The 14,700-nt window shown below is 46.3% G+C and overlaps 1 protein-coding gene across 2 annotated transcripts in view; it reads right to left on the bottom strand.

Moving 5' to 3' along the window:
- Prkca (protein kinase C alpha) overlaps positions 1 to 6,582 on the bottom strand; it is a 447,179-nt gene extending 440,597 nt beyond the window's left edge. The window contains exons 1-2 of one of the 2 annotated variants that reach the window (XM_045157944.1): positions 6,364 to 6,582; positions 3,131 to 3,162 (exon numbers count right to left, since the gene is read on the bottom strand). In XM_045157944.1, coding sequence (XP_045013879.1) covers positions 3,131 to 3,162; positions 6,364 to 6,536 — 205 coding nt within the window. In that variant the 5' untranslated portion in view covers positions 6,537 to 6,582. The remainder of the gene's footprint in view (positions 1 to 3,130; positions 3,163 to 6,363) is intronic. The other variant, XM_004655131.2, reaches the window with a different exon arrangement.
- Between the last annotated feature and the right edge of the window lie 8,118 nt (positions 6,583 to 14,700).

Here is a 14,700-nt window from a genome sequence, read left to right as displayed (position 1 = left end):
CAGACTTCTATCATACCCTCTCAACAGGAGTCCAGAGAAAGGGGAAAGTCATCCTGCTCATGGCACTGAAATGTAAATTGGAGCCTTTTTTGGAAGAGCAACTCTGCAGTGCTCATTAAGGTCTAACATGTACAAATACACATTTCTAGGTATCTATTATAGACAGACCTCCACCAGCCTCGCCGGATGCTGCCTGTCACAGTAAAACTCGGCAGCAATTACAATATGCATTAGTGGAGCCGGGAGAATAAAATGAGCACGCCCACACATGTAGCCACTAGGTAGAGCCGGGCAGAGCGGAAGCTCTGGTGTGGAAGGGTACTGCTCAACACACAGTGCTCAGGGAAAACAAACTACTTACAGAAATGACAGAAAATTTCGATCTCCTTTAAAAAGTATGTGTGAATGAGACAGCCCATGGAGGTTTTAAAAAGAAGTTAGCCCTGGAAGTAGGAAAAGAAAAGGGTATACAATTTCATTTTTCAGGCATCACTTTAAATTAAAAAACAAGCAAAACAGGTAAAAAAGGAGTTATACAGATGTGAAACTATTCCTCTACTAGTGCACAGATGGTCGAGGTGCTCAGGGCTCTTGCACACAGAGAGCCCAGAGACCTAGAACCATGGTCACTCTGGGATTTCACCAACAAAACCTTCTCGGAAGAGTGCGTTAAGAGACCCACACTACTCTAAGTTATTTTTAAGAACTCAACAGTTGGTTCAGTTTTAAAACAATCTACCAGCCTGAGGAGATGTTCTGTGGAAACGGCGCTTGCTCCCCAAGCATGGGGACCTGAGGTTAACTCCCCAGCGCCACAAAACAGGCAGGGTAGGCAGGGCAGACTACACGCACTCTCAGACTAGGGAGGCTGAAACAGGAAATCCCGGGGACAAGCAAGCTAGCTAGCTGGACTTGCCAAGTCTGTTCAATCTGGGTTCAATATCCTGTATCACTTAATAAAGTAGAAAGCACTGAGGAAGACTTGATGTCACTCTCTGGCCTTATACAAACAAGCTGAAAACACACACACACATGTACCACACATGCACACATAAGCAAAAATATAAATGAAAATGTATATAAGGCCGGGCGTGGTGTGCATGACTTTAATCTCAGCACTCAGAAGGCAGAGGTAGGAGGATGGCTATGAGTTCAAGGCCAGCCTGAGACCACACAATGAACTCCAGAACAGCCTGGGCTAGAATGAGATCCTACCTCAAAAAACAAACAACCAAAAAGATAAATAAACAAAAAAGCATATAAACGTACACATGCAAAAAAAAAAAACCCACTCTCTCCTTCACAACGAATTTTTGAGGAAATTGCTTTTTTTTTTGATTTTTCGAGGCAGGGTCTCACTCTAGCCCAGGCTGACCTGAAATTCACTATGGAGTCTCAGGGTGGCCTCAAACTCATGGCAATCCTCCTACCTCTGCCTCCCGAGTGCTGGGATTAAAGGCATGCGCCACCACGCCCGGCTATATATTTTTTTTCTTACAAGTGTCCAGAGGTGCCCACACAAACCAAAGGCATTGCAAAAACAATAAGTGACTTACATCGCATGAGCCCAGAATCTTACATCTGTCAATTTCCTAAAATCATGTTTAAGCCTAGACCCAAATCTCAACTCTGAAGTCCAGGCCCACAATTTTGAGAAATAATAAGGAACATCTTTCCACTGCTATGTAGACTGGCACAGCTTATTTTCTTTTTAAAAGGAGTATCTCTTTCCAGATTTCCAGGTGTAACTTTCATTTAAAAAAAAATTATTTATTTGAGAGAAAATAAGAATCGGCATGCCAGGGTCTCCAGCCACTGTAAACAAACTACAGACTCATGTACCACTTTGTACAGATGGCTCCATGTGGATACTGGAGCACCAGAGATCTGGACAGGAGCCAGCAGGCTTTGAAAGCAAGTGCCTTAGCTGCCGAGCTACTTCTCTAGCCCCCAGATGTAACTTTCAAAATGATTCACTCAATCTGGGTTTGAAAGCACATCACGAAATTGAGCAAGGTAGAGTATTAATGACAGTCATGTGCTAAAATGCCTCCATCTAATATGTATATTGGAAATAAGTTCACAGATTCGAAGTTTAAAAATAGACAACCAACTTACTAATATAATTTTACTTGTCAAAAGGACACACCATGCCTCTGTCTTTCTCTCTAATGTACTTAATTTTTAAACAGTGTTAGAATAATATTTTCCAGGCTAGAATGTACTTTCCACTTGCCCTAATAATAAACCTATGCCCAGATGGGAAATGTAACTAGAACTAAATAAACATACTATAGACAATGAGCAGACAGCCAGAAGCTATGCTAATGAATCCCTGATAACTTCACAAGGTACAAAGGGGTTATTGATCTAACTAACCAGATAAGATGGACAGTAAGAAAAGTTAGATATCTGACATCTGTAATCCCAGTGCCAGGAGGCAGAGAAAGGATCCCCAGGGCAAACTGGCTAGCTAGACCGCAGAGTTCAGCTGTAGATCAGAAGGGAAAGCTGGTGGATTCCTGGTGATAAAGAGCATGTATGCTGGCAGATACTTAAACCGAAGGAAGACACAGCACACAGTCATACTGTGTCATACACATAGAGAGGCCAGTCATTCTCACACCACCGACATATCCTGAAAACTGTGGAAGTCGGTAATCTAAACCAAATCTTACTAGAATAACCCATGGCCTAAAATTAGTTGTCCTGAGTACCCAATGCATTAGGTGGAAAAAAAAAGAGGAACAAAAACAAAGGGGGAAAAGTGCAAAGAAAAGCCACATGAATACAGAGTGATTCCATTTTTTCCTAACACCCACAGAAAGACAGCAGTTTCTGACAAGAATGTTCTCTATTTAAAAAAAAAAAAAAATTACAGGAAGGGTTTGAGCTTTTTTTTTTTTTTTTTTTCAATGAGAAAAAGGCAATTCTATGTGCAGATGACTAGGCAATACAATGTGATTCTTTTTCTTTAAAAGTCCAAATTTACATTCCTCCTATTTTGAAAATATTATCTAGTTGACATATCTTTTGGATCACAAAGAAATGACGAGCAGAAGATGGAGTTCCTGTACAGAATGCTCCCTCCTTGATGCTCTTGAACACGAAGTCCACCGAGGCAGCTTACCTTGGCACTGGAAGCCTTGTTTCCCAAACCCCCTGCAAAACAGAATCAAGAACAAAGACCTCAGCATGCTGTGTGTTGCTATCACACTGCAAACAAGTCACGTGATCACGTATTCTCGAGTTAAAAGGTTTGTTCATAAAAACCAATGGCTTGTGATTAAAGGTGTATCCCATGTGTCTACTTACATGACTGTGCCAGTTAAACTTTAAAATAAAAGGGGGCTAGGAAGATAGCTCAGTGGTTAAAGGCACTTAACTTGCAAAGCCTGCTGGCCTGGGTCCAATCCCCCAGCCACTCATGTAAGTAGGACACAAAAAAAACAAAACGCCCAAATTTGCAATGGCAAGAGGTCTGATGCACCCAACCACCCACCCACATCCATACATCCATCCATACATACATATGGGGAGAGAGAGAGAGAGCGACAGAGAGAGATATCTACAAAGGATCACTGAACTAATGCACATACCAGCTTTCTATCTTGTTTCTATACGTTATGTTCTTGGTAATTAAATTTCCAAACAAGAGCACAGCTATAAGTTGACTACATTCAAATAACACAAAGGAGTTTATGCTCTTTTTTTAATTAAAAAAAACAGAAAGTAGCTTAATTTTATGCCTAAAAATCAAATTTTTAAAAATTCTCCCTAGAGACAACTAAAAAATACCTTGTTATGAGTTTGTTTAAAATATTATGTGTCTAGAAATTGCTAAGTAACACTTCCATTAACTTTTAATTTTGGCTTCAGGAACCTGATTTAATGCAACATTGCTGTTTTTCACATTTGAGATTACTGTGAACTAATTTCTATGGAGAACCAAAAGTATTCAAAGCATATAAAGAGGCTATTTTTGCAAATGACTTTAGAGAACTTACTCTGCAAGCTGAGAACTCAGACATGGACATTTGATTGCAAATATTGTTCCAACACTCTTAGAAGGTTGTCATAATCTCTTGTTTTGCAAAGCATTTTCAATCTGCAATGCACTTTGTCTATCTGCCTTTATAATTAGCTTAGAGTTGCCCATCCAAAACCTACCTAATTTCAACCACTTAGTTTTGAAATGTCAGTGCTTAAATACTGAAATAAAATTGTAAAACACGGACTCGTGCAAACAATGAAAGAAAAATGAAAACTAAACCCACTGCAAGACAATCTTGATGGAGTTCTCCCTGGAATTTGCAACTGGCTGCTTTAAGAGCATGCAAGGTGTCTGCTGCCTAGGTTTACTCAGAGAGGGGGGAGAGGAAACCTTTATTTCCAAGTCACAGTACACCTGTGACCTCAGTGCCTTGGTGCACCACGGTCTGATTCTTGGGACAATGACAGTGGAGACATACTACTTAGCCTAGGCAATGCTGCACGTCCCTCTCCAACTTATCTACTTCCTGCAGAATTGGCTCCTTTGAATAGAATCTGAGAGCTAACACAGGAGGCTTGCAAACTGCCCCTTAACCAAAGGCAATATCCTCTCTTCATCCTAATGATCCAAAATCTCATTTTAAGTAGCCTTATCTACCACCACCCACTCTCTGAGCACAACTGCTTCAAGTGATGGCCACACAGTTGGAGAGCATTCTTAAGGGGAGCTGTATTGCTCATGAAAGTGTTCTGTTGGGAGCAGTTTTCTAAAAGGGACGGGGGAAAGCACTTTATTTGTAGCACCCTATTCACGGGGCTGTCCGCTCAAGACGCACTTTTCCAGATGGGATGGAAACTTAACCAGGACCCTCTCTACACAGTCGACCACCATTGCAGCTCCCCAAGCAGAAGAGGAGGGGGACAAGGAACCTTGGCCACCACAGCTCTGGCTTGTGGGGAAATTCCTTCCCCCTCCAAACAAGAGACACAAGATTCAGAGTGTCCTGGGAGTAAAATTAAGAATGCTATTTAAAGAAGGAGTCTCTTTGGGTCCAGGATTCTAAACTTTTGTGGGTTTCTTTTGGGAGGGGATAGGGCAGAGGGGATAGCTGACTTTTTGAGAATCATATGAAAATGATCATTCTCTCATCAGGAAAACCAGCACTGCACACATACAATTTCACCTGGTTGTGCGAGGTCCAGACACTCCCAGAGGCTTTCATTGACCAAAGCCCCTCAGTTAACAAAGCAGGCTTTCACTGAAGTCACCTGAACTCCGACACCTTGAGCCACTACAGTATTTTTCTTAAATAAGCCCTCTGTCCTCATCAACTGGGTTACAGGTCTAATCTCGTGTTGACAGGGTCTATTTTAAATGACTCCTTTTGCCCTCTGCCATTTGCCTGCGGGCCTGAGCCTCCCTCCCCCACGGCAAGCTTTCAACAGTTTGCAGCCTCTCATCTCTCTTCTCACTCCCTCTCTTTTTCAATCTCTCTCTCTCCCTCTCTCTCTCTCTCTCTCTCTCTCTCTCTCTCTCTCTCTCTCTCTCTGTCTCTCTGTCTCTCTGTCTCTCTCTCTCTCGTTCTCTGGGCTCACCCAGCCAAGTGAAAAGTCTTGGTGCCCAGTAGACACACAGCCTACAGTTAGGCAGGGGCCCAAGGTTCCAGCGGAGTCCCCAGCCTGACGCGAACACAAACACTGTCCCCGCCCGCCCGGAACGCGCCCAGCCTGGCCCCGCCAGCAACTTGGACCGCGCGCCTTGGCCGCGGCTCCCCCGTTACTCCGGGGCGCGTCTCCCCGGGACACTGAGCGCTTGTCTCGGCCTGTCCCCCACCCCCCTCCGCTCTTGGCGGGACTGGAGACTGCTCTGCTCGGTGCTCCGCTGACAGCGGCGGGGAGCCTGCGAGGATGGCGAGGGGAGGGACCCCCGGCCCCGAGTTCGGGATCCACGTCCCCCTCCGTGCGGAGGAGCCAGCCTCCCTCCAGGGCCAGGGTGTGTGCGTGTGCGCGCGCGCGCGTGTGTGTGTGTGTGTGTGTGTGTGTGTGTGCGTGTGTATGTGTGTGTGTGTCGGGCGACTGCCCCGGGAGTCCTGCCCGCGAGGGCCACCAAGCAGTGGCCGGGCGCGCGCGCGTCATTCCCGGCGAGAGAGTTCGGGACTCCCCCGCGGGGCTCCCCGAGTTCTCCGAGCGAGTCGCTCCACCAAGTGGACACGCCTGAACTTCAGAGGACTCCCCGACCCGCCTCCTGCCACCGCGGGGAGCCTCAGTCTCCCCTTCCCCAGGAGAGGGTGGGAGCGGGGGGGGGGGAGACGGCGAGCGCAGGACCCGAGACCTCCGCCCCATCCCCGGGGGCGCTCGGCGCGCACCTACCAGATGAAGTCGGTGCAGTGGCTGCAGAAGGTGGGCTGCTTGAAGAAGCGGGCGATGAATTTGTGGTCCTTCACCTCGTGCACGTTCTTCTGCCTCAGCGCCCCTTTGCGGGCGAAGCGGTTGGCCACGTCCTGAGACGCCGTGGAGTCGTTGGCCGGGAAAACGTCAGCCATGGTCCACCCCGCCACCCGCCAACCACCTCTTGCCTCCTCCGCCGCCGGGGAGCGGCGGCCGCCGCCGGGGAGGGCCGGGGTGGGCGGGGGCGGACGGGGCGAGGGGTGCGGCTGGGGTGCGGCGGGGGGCAGGAGGGTCGTCGGCGTCCTCGCCCCCTCGCGGCCAGGCGGCGGGGCCCCCGGGGTCGGCGAGCCGGGAGGAGAGTGGAGCCGGAGCCGGAGCCGGAGCCGGAGCCGATCGCGGTAGCTCGCCTGCCCGCCTGCCCGCCCGCTCGCCGGCCCCACGCTCACTGACAGCCCGGCGCCCGGCGCTCGCGCTTCCTACTCGCCGCGGAGCGGCGCCGCCCACTGCGCATGCCCGGGGAGCGAGCGGGAGCGCGCGTGCTGGGAGAAGGGGGAGGACGCGGGAGCGCGCGTGCAGGGAGAAGGGGGAGCGCGCGCGGGAAGGCGGGGGGGGGGAGGCACGCGGGCGCGCGCGGGGGAAGGCGGGGAGGGAGGCACGCGGGCGCGCGCGGGGAGGGAGGCACGCGGGCGCGCGCGGAGGGGGCTGCGCCGCGCTGGGCTCTCGCTGCGCTTGGACGCGAACCGTGCACGCGGCCGTCCCGGGGAGAAGACGGGAAGCCGGTAACTCTACGGCCGGGGAATGGCCGGCCTGAGTTTTTTGGGAACGAAGGAGGAAGTCTGAAACGGGCGGGTCCGTTCTCCTCCGCTGCCTTATTATTAGTTATTTATTTATTATTTTTCTTTTCCTCCCCCTTCCTCCGCCCGGCTCTCCTCCCCTCCACAATCTCCTCCTCTTCTTCCGCTCTTTTCGCCCGGCCTCCTCCTCCTCTCCCCTCCTTCCTCCTGCCACTCCCGCTCTCCTCTTTCACTTCCTCCCTCCTCTCCTTCCCTCTGCCGGGATGGAAGTTCTGCCCGCTCCCCGGCCCGCCCCAGAGGAGCCGGCGCGACCCTCGCCGATGCCCACGCGCCCCGAGCCCGCGTCCTGTGTGCACTAGGTGGCCCCTTTGCCCATCTTCCTGGACTTACCGATCGGTATTTCCAGGGCACGTTGCTCACGTTTTATAGGCTTCTAACAGTTGCAGGTTTTACCTGGCAAAAATGTCACTCTAAAAATAAAATTAAAAAAAAATTCACTCTCGACCGTTTATGTCCTAAAATACCCAAGGCCTAACCCTCACGCTGATAGGGGGGCAGTAGAGAAGAAACGATTCTATATCTTTATTTATTTGGTTGAGCGAGAGAATGCGAATGGACAGGCCAGGACCTCTTATCACTGCAGACTCCAGGTGCATGCACCACATTGTGCATCTGGCTTTACATGGGAGCTGGGGAATTGAACCCCGAGCCAACAAGCTTTGCAAGCAAACTCCTTTAATGGCCGAAACATCTTCCCAGACCCAGGAAATGATTTTAAATGACGGAGCATTTTTTTTACATACCTTCGACCTTTGACCTGCATGCCATGTAGACATCAGGTTGGTAATTCAGACATTATCAGTATTGGATACTTAGAGGAGACTTCCTGGTTGTTTATCTCATTATTCATTGGCTATCAGAACTACAACATTGATGACCAGACTTTCTTGATTTTACATGTCCAGAACCTTAATTTAGAAATCATTTTGCATCCTAAGCTAATTGCTTGATACTGGCAGGGGTGGAGGGCAGCCAGAACATTTGCAAATTACCAGAAAAACTGCTTGTGAGAGAGTGGCTGGCATGGACATGCAAGAGACGCACATGGGGTTAGACAAACTGATGCTTGCTGAATGTTCATTAGGTCGGCCTGGATTATTCTAAACCACAGAAACAAAGAGCAGCCATCTCCCAGTATTATTTATTTCATTACCAGTTTTTGGTGGTGCTTTTTGTTGTTGTTATTGTTTGATTGTTTGTTGGGGGGCCATGAGAGGGGATTGTTTTGTTTTGAGACAGTCTTATTCTGTAGTCCAGGCTGCCCTCAAACTTGAAACAATCCTACTGCCTCAGCCTCTTGGGTGCTAGGATTAGAGGCTTCCGGCTTCGTTATCGTTTTGTTTAATTGCCAGATCCACTAAAGTTCAAAAAATGATGTCATGAGCTAAAGACCAAGGACGAGAGCACACTTGAGCGGTGGAGGCAGGAGGATGAAGTGTATCAAGTCATCCTCACCTGCGTAGAAGCTTGAGGTCAGCCTGGCTGTACAAGATCCCGTCACAGAGGGAGGTGGGAAACGGAGATGAGCACACACTGCATTTAATTCTTAAGAACTTTTTTTCAAAAGAAGAAAACTTCACTGAGACTGGCATCATATCCCTGTAAACTAGGTAGGGCCATCCTTGATGAGATTGCCTAATTGTGCTGTGCTCGATGGCATGGGTGGCTTTGACAGTTCAGCAAATGCAAGCTGCTGATTGACCATCAGAGGAACAGGCACTTGGCTGACCCATTTACAGTCTCTGGAGCCATGTTGTTGGTGTTTCAAGAGACTGCACCTGCACCTGCTCGGTGATATTCTATCTGGTCAGAAATTTCAACATCGTGGCAGCCCTTCCAGGCCAAGGAGGCAGAAAAGGAAGAGAGGCCAGAGAGAAATGAAGAGGAAAAAAAAAATAGTACAAAAGAAAAAAAGCATAAAAAGAAAAAAAAATGAAAAATCAATCAGATTCTCCAGAAAACACTATGAGCATCTCAAGCAATCATGGTTTGCATAATCATTACTCAAATGGAGCACGGTGGAATGAAACCACAACACCACCACGCCCCCCCCCCCCATGCCGACCTCCCAGGACCAAGTTCATCTAAGACAGGGAGCCCAGACACATTTGATGAAGGGAAGCTTCTTTCTAGTTCCCTTGAGGCACTGGCAGAGAAATGGAGAGAGATGGGAGATGGGACTGCTAATGCATCCTAGAGCAAACTGATAGGGAAGGCCAAGAAGAACCAAGCATTCTGGGAACAAAGGAGGGAATTGAATGCTTTGGATTGTAAGTAGATTCCATGGAGATCATGTCTCTCTTCCTTTCAGGGTGTGGCTGCGCTGTCTTGCCTCAGGTCTTCAGTTGATGGATAGTTGAGCCCGGTATGACTATGCTATTGCTTACATCTTAGGTCAGTCAGTAGAAAGAAGTAGTGTGCCTGGAGTGGAGAATTGTCCATTTCTTTCTTTGGGCGTATGTCTATGTGTATGGAGTAGGTGTATAGTGTGTGTAATGAGTGGTGTATGCATGTGCAAGTGTGTGTGTGCAGATGTGCAAACCCCCATGTATGTACATCAGAGGCCAGAGGAGAACATAAGGTGTCCTGTTACTATTCATCTTCATATTTCCATGAGACAGAGTCTCTCCCTCAATCTGGATCTGCTGTCCCCAGGGAGCCCAGCTATTCTCTGGTCTCTGCTCCTCATAGACTGGGGTTGTTACAGATGTAGGTGGGCGTACCCAACTTTTTACATGGGTCGGGGGAGTTGAGCTTGGGAGTTGAGAGGCTTTCATGCTTAAGTGGCAAGCTCTTTTGATAGCCATCTATCTCCCGAGCCCAGAATCCATTTCTAAGCAGTATAACCTGTCTGTTCCAAAGACTGATGGAAGTGGCAGGTGACATGTCACTCATGCAGGCACCTGAGAAGTCCCCAGGACATAACTAATGTGGAGAAGTTTCATGAAGAGAGAACTCTGTGGGAGGGAGAAGTCAGTCAGTCATAGGCATCACTGATTTTCATGTCTGATGTTTCACAGAGACCCTGTATAGTGGTTGGAATGTGGAATGTCCCTATACACTTAGGTGTTTGAATGTTTGATCCCTCAGTTGGTAGCACTGTTTGGGAAGTTTGTGGAGCCTTGAGGAGATGGAGCCTTGCTGGAGGAAGTGGGTCACTGTAGGTGGCCCTTGAGGTGTGACTCCTGTCAGAGTGGCATTCCCTCTTGAAACTGTAAGCTGAAATAAACTCCTTCCTTCCTTCCTTAAGCTGTTTCTGCTTGGGTGTTTGTTTTGTCCTAGCAACAAGTAAGTAACTGCTACACCCTGTATCATTTTTTTTTTTTAAAAAAAAGACATCAGTTTTACTTTATATATTGTATTGAAATCTTGGAAGAAGTAAGGCAATGGATGGAATACATAATCTACATGTAGCATTTCAATCCACAGGGACTCATAGAGACAAGTGTCTAGCTGAGAAGCAAAATGAATGGGCAGGGGCCATTGCTGAATAACCTTAGAGAGCAGGTAAGTACTTCATATGGGTGCTAAGTGAGAAGCCTCCCTCAGAGATGAGCACCAAGGCTTCCAGACAGTAGAATGTTTCAAAACTAAACAAAATCAAAACCAAAAAACTGAAGTCCTGGTCACATGCTTCTTCTCTACAAGACAGGCATTCTGAAAGAGGTGCTATTTTCTAATGCACACAATGGTACTACGTGAGCTGATGGAGGCCTGGTGAACATCTCGCTTGATTGTGTCCATGAGGCTGAAGGTCTGGGTCTAACCTAAGTGAGCCCTCTTCCAGAACCTGATCTCTCGGTCTCCTATCTCACAGCATCACTGGCCACCTCACAGCTCCAGATGAAAGCCAAGGCCTGATTCCCATTCTTCTCCTCAGCCTGCTTCCTCATCCACTCGTCAAGGATGTCCTGTGGATTCTAGCTCCTGGACTAATCTCAAATTTGTTCACAGGCTTGGTGTGGTGGCACACATCTTTAATCCCAGCACTTGGGAGGAAGAAGTAGGAGGATCGGCCTGAGTCTGAGGCCGCCCTGAGAGTACATAGTGAATTCCAGATCAGCCTGAGCTAGAGTGAGACCCTACATAAAAAAATAAATAAATAAAAATTTTTAAAAAAAAGGAAAAGAAAAGAAAAGAATTCTTTGCAGCCACCACTTCAGTCTGCAACCTGTCGTCTCTCTCGGGAACTGTTGTACAATCAACTAACTGGTCTTCCTGATTCTGCTCTTGTCCTTTTAAGTTTGGACTCCACATCTTTTTTTTTTTTTAAGTTGTACCCTTTTATGTCTACCTTGGATATTTTTATTAGCGAGTATGCGTGTGTGTGTGTGTGTGTGTGTGTGTGTGTGTGTGTGTGTGTGCTGTCATGCTAAGGAATACCGTCCACCTTCTGCAAGGCAATCTCTCACTGGTCAGGGGCTCACCTGCTAAGCTGAATGGCTGGCCAATAAGCCCCAGGGATCCTCCTGTCTCCATTTCTCTGTTACTAAAGTTACAGATGCGTGCCATCATGCCTGGCATCTTTATGCGGTTACCATGGATCAAACTCAAGTCCTTATGATTGTGAGTCAAGCACATTCCCAAATGTGATATCTCTCCAGGCCCACTTTTGTCTTGAATAAGTAAAGGGAGACATCCCTTGTTTATACAGAAAGAAGCATAGAAATGTCAATTTCCCTTAAACTAAGACATAAATAACTTGGCCTAATGAAATAGGATTTGTTATGTTTAAATGAGGTTTCTCCCTTAAGGATTCGTGTGTTGGAAGCTTGTGCCAACATGGGGCAATTTTAAGAGAAGTAGGACATTTTAGATGTAGTTGCTTAGTGGAAGGTAAAAATTCAGTCATGGAGCCCGAGCCCAGGGAAGGATTAACGCCATTCTTGGGCCTCATCAGTGCTTATAATGGCAGGTTGTCGTGAACCAAGGCTGCCCAGGTGTGTGGGCCTCCAAGCCTGGCTATTTCCCCTTGTGTCATTCGACCGTGACACAGCCAGCAGGTCTTCCGGTGGCTGAGCTACGGGGCCACCCCTCCATGAGTTTGGGCCTCAAGAACTGTGAGTGAAGTAAGCTCCGTCTCTTTACAGAGCTCCTGGCTAAGGGTATCTCATCATAGCTACACGAAATAGACTAAGAGAATGCAACTAATTCAAGAGTCCAAACAAAGAAACATATAAAAATAACAAAAAAGAGCCAGGTGTGGTGGCGCACGCCTTTAATCCCAGCACTCGGGAGGCAGAGGTAGGAGGATCACCATGAGTTCGAGGCCACCCTGAGACTACATAGTGAAATCCAGGTCAGTCTGAGCCAGAGTGAGACCTTACCTCCAAAAAGTAACCAAAATACAAAAAAAAAAAAAAAAAAAAAAAAAAGATTTCCCCAGGGGCTGGAGAGATTGTTCAGTGGTTAAGGCACTTGCCAATAAAACCTAATTATCTGAATTCAATTCCCCAGAACCTCACTCCTCCCAGAGGGAAATTGTAGATGGAAACCAGGTTTAAAAGCACAGGCCTATAATTCCATGACTAGGTAGGCCGAGGCAGGAAAATCCTGAGTTTCAAGGGAGCCTGGGTTATATAAAGAGACTCTGTCTCAAAAAGCAAACTAGGCCAGACAAATGGCTTAGAGGTTAAGGCACTTGTCAGCAAAGCCAAAAGACCCAGGTTCGATTTCCCAGTACCCACATAAGTCAGATGCACAAGGTAGCACATGCATCTGGAATTCATCTGCAGTGGCTAAAGGCCTTGGCATGCCCATTTTCTCTCTCATTTGCCTCTCCCTCTCAAATTAACTAACTGAATAAAATTTTTTAAAGAAACTAATAGTCACACATGTTTGTTCAAGCCTGCTCTTGACACGTGGAGTATATTAGATACTTTTATTTTCACTTTTAATAAACCCATACTTTCACTATTTCAAAACATATTAACATCCCATAGTGTACTAAGAGTTTGATAAATATTAAGAATATGAAGGGACTGGAGAGATTGCTCGTGGTTAAGGCACTTGTTGACAAAGCCCAATGACCTGGGTTGAATTCTCCAGTATACACGTAAAGCCAGATGCACAAAGTGGCACATGCCTCTGGAGTTTGTTTGCAATGGCTGGAGGCCCTGGTGTGCCCATTCTCTCTCTCTCTCTCTCTCTCTACTTTCAAATAAATAAAATATTTAAAAATATGAGGGACACACTATCTCAGTAAAGATGTGCGGAAGCAAAACCTATCATTTATTATTGGTTGAGCCTGTAAATTATTATAGACATGATAAGGAGAAATGTGGCCATATCTATCAGAATTTACAGTGCACCAAATACTTTGGCCTACCAATTTCACTTTAGAAATATACCCTAAAAGCATGCGTGAATATGTACAAGTGGTATATATAGACAGGCAGCATTGATTCTGATAGCCAGTTAAGAAACTAGTTAGATCAGTTATGATGCACTCATAGGCTAGAATGATTTGCAGTTATTTCAAAATGAGTCCAATCATATATACAGACACAGAAATATCTTCCTTCCAGTTATATGAGTGAAAAAGCAAAGCCAGAAGTGTGTATGCTAGCAAGCATTTTTTTCAAAGAATCTATCTAGGACTGGGAGTGTATCTCAGAGATTTCAGAGGTAGTGTGCTCAACATGTTCAAGGCATGAAAAAGCAAAACCATCTAAGCAAATACATCAGACATGAGAAAAAGCGTTCCCTCAGGGAGAGTGACAGAGGAACACATCCTTCGACTGTATTCACCCATGTGTACCTTTGAAATGTTGTGCCTCATTTAATTATTTTGCAGATGACTTAAAAACAATATACTTCAACTCTCAGATGTACATAGCATATTGAGAGTAGTCCATAATAGGCTAATAAATAAAAGAAGCTGAAGTAAAACAATATTGAGAGCATAATTCCATTCTTATTTCACATTAAACATCTTAGATTTACACTTGTAAATAGGAAATAACACATCAAGCCAGAGAGCGCATATATTCACATTAGTTTAGCTGGTCAAAGCATGGTACGCTTGGGTCTACTTAGTAGTTCATGTAAGTTAAGATTTACATACGCACAAGCATGTGGAAAAATATTACTCTGCCTCCACAGCTGCTCAGACATTTTGGTAGCAACATATATTCTCAGCCACAAGTAATGAAGACTTCAGATTTCCAAGGATATACCGAGTAGAAGGAAAACAGCCAAACCAGAGTGCCTTTCTTGTGCTATTTATTTCACACTGCGTAGGATGTAGCATTATCCAGTAAATTTTATCATTGTGGAGTTTGTTTACTCTAGTCTGAAATGATTTTAGCTGAAAAGAACCTCAATCTAACTTTATGTTTTTTAACAACTGATTCTTCTTTCTTTATCTTTTATAAATGGAATGGTACACTGGTACTTTATTTTCCCCCAAGGTACAGTCTCACTCTAGCCCATGCTGACCTTGAATTCATTATGTCTCAGGGTG

This window comes from Jaculus jaculus, chromosome 9 (genome assembly GCF_020740685.1).
Source record: "Jaculus jaculus isolate mJacJac1 chromosome 9, mJacJac1.mat.Y.cur, whole genome shotgun sequence".
NCBI classification, from domain to species: Eukaryota; Metazoa; Chordata; class Mammalia; order Rodentia; family Dipodidae; genus Jaculus; species Jaculus jaculus.
Note: the sequence above shows the minus strand (reverse complement) of the source record. Positions and strands in the feature narration are given on the sequence as shown.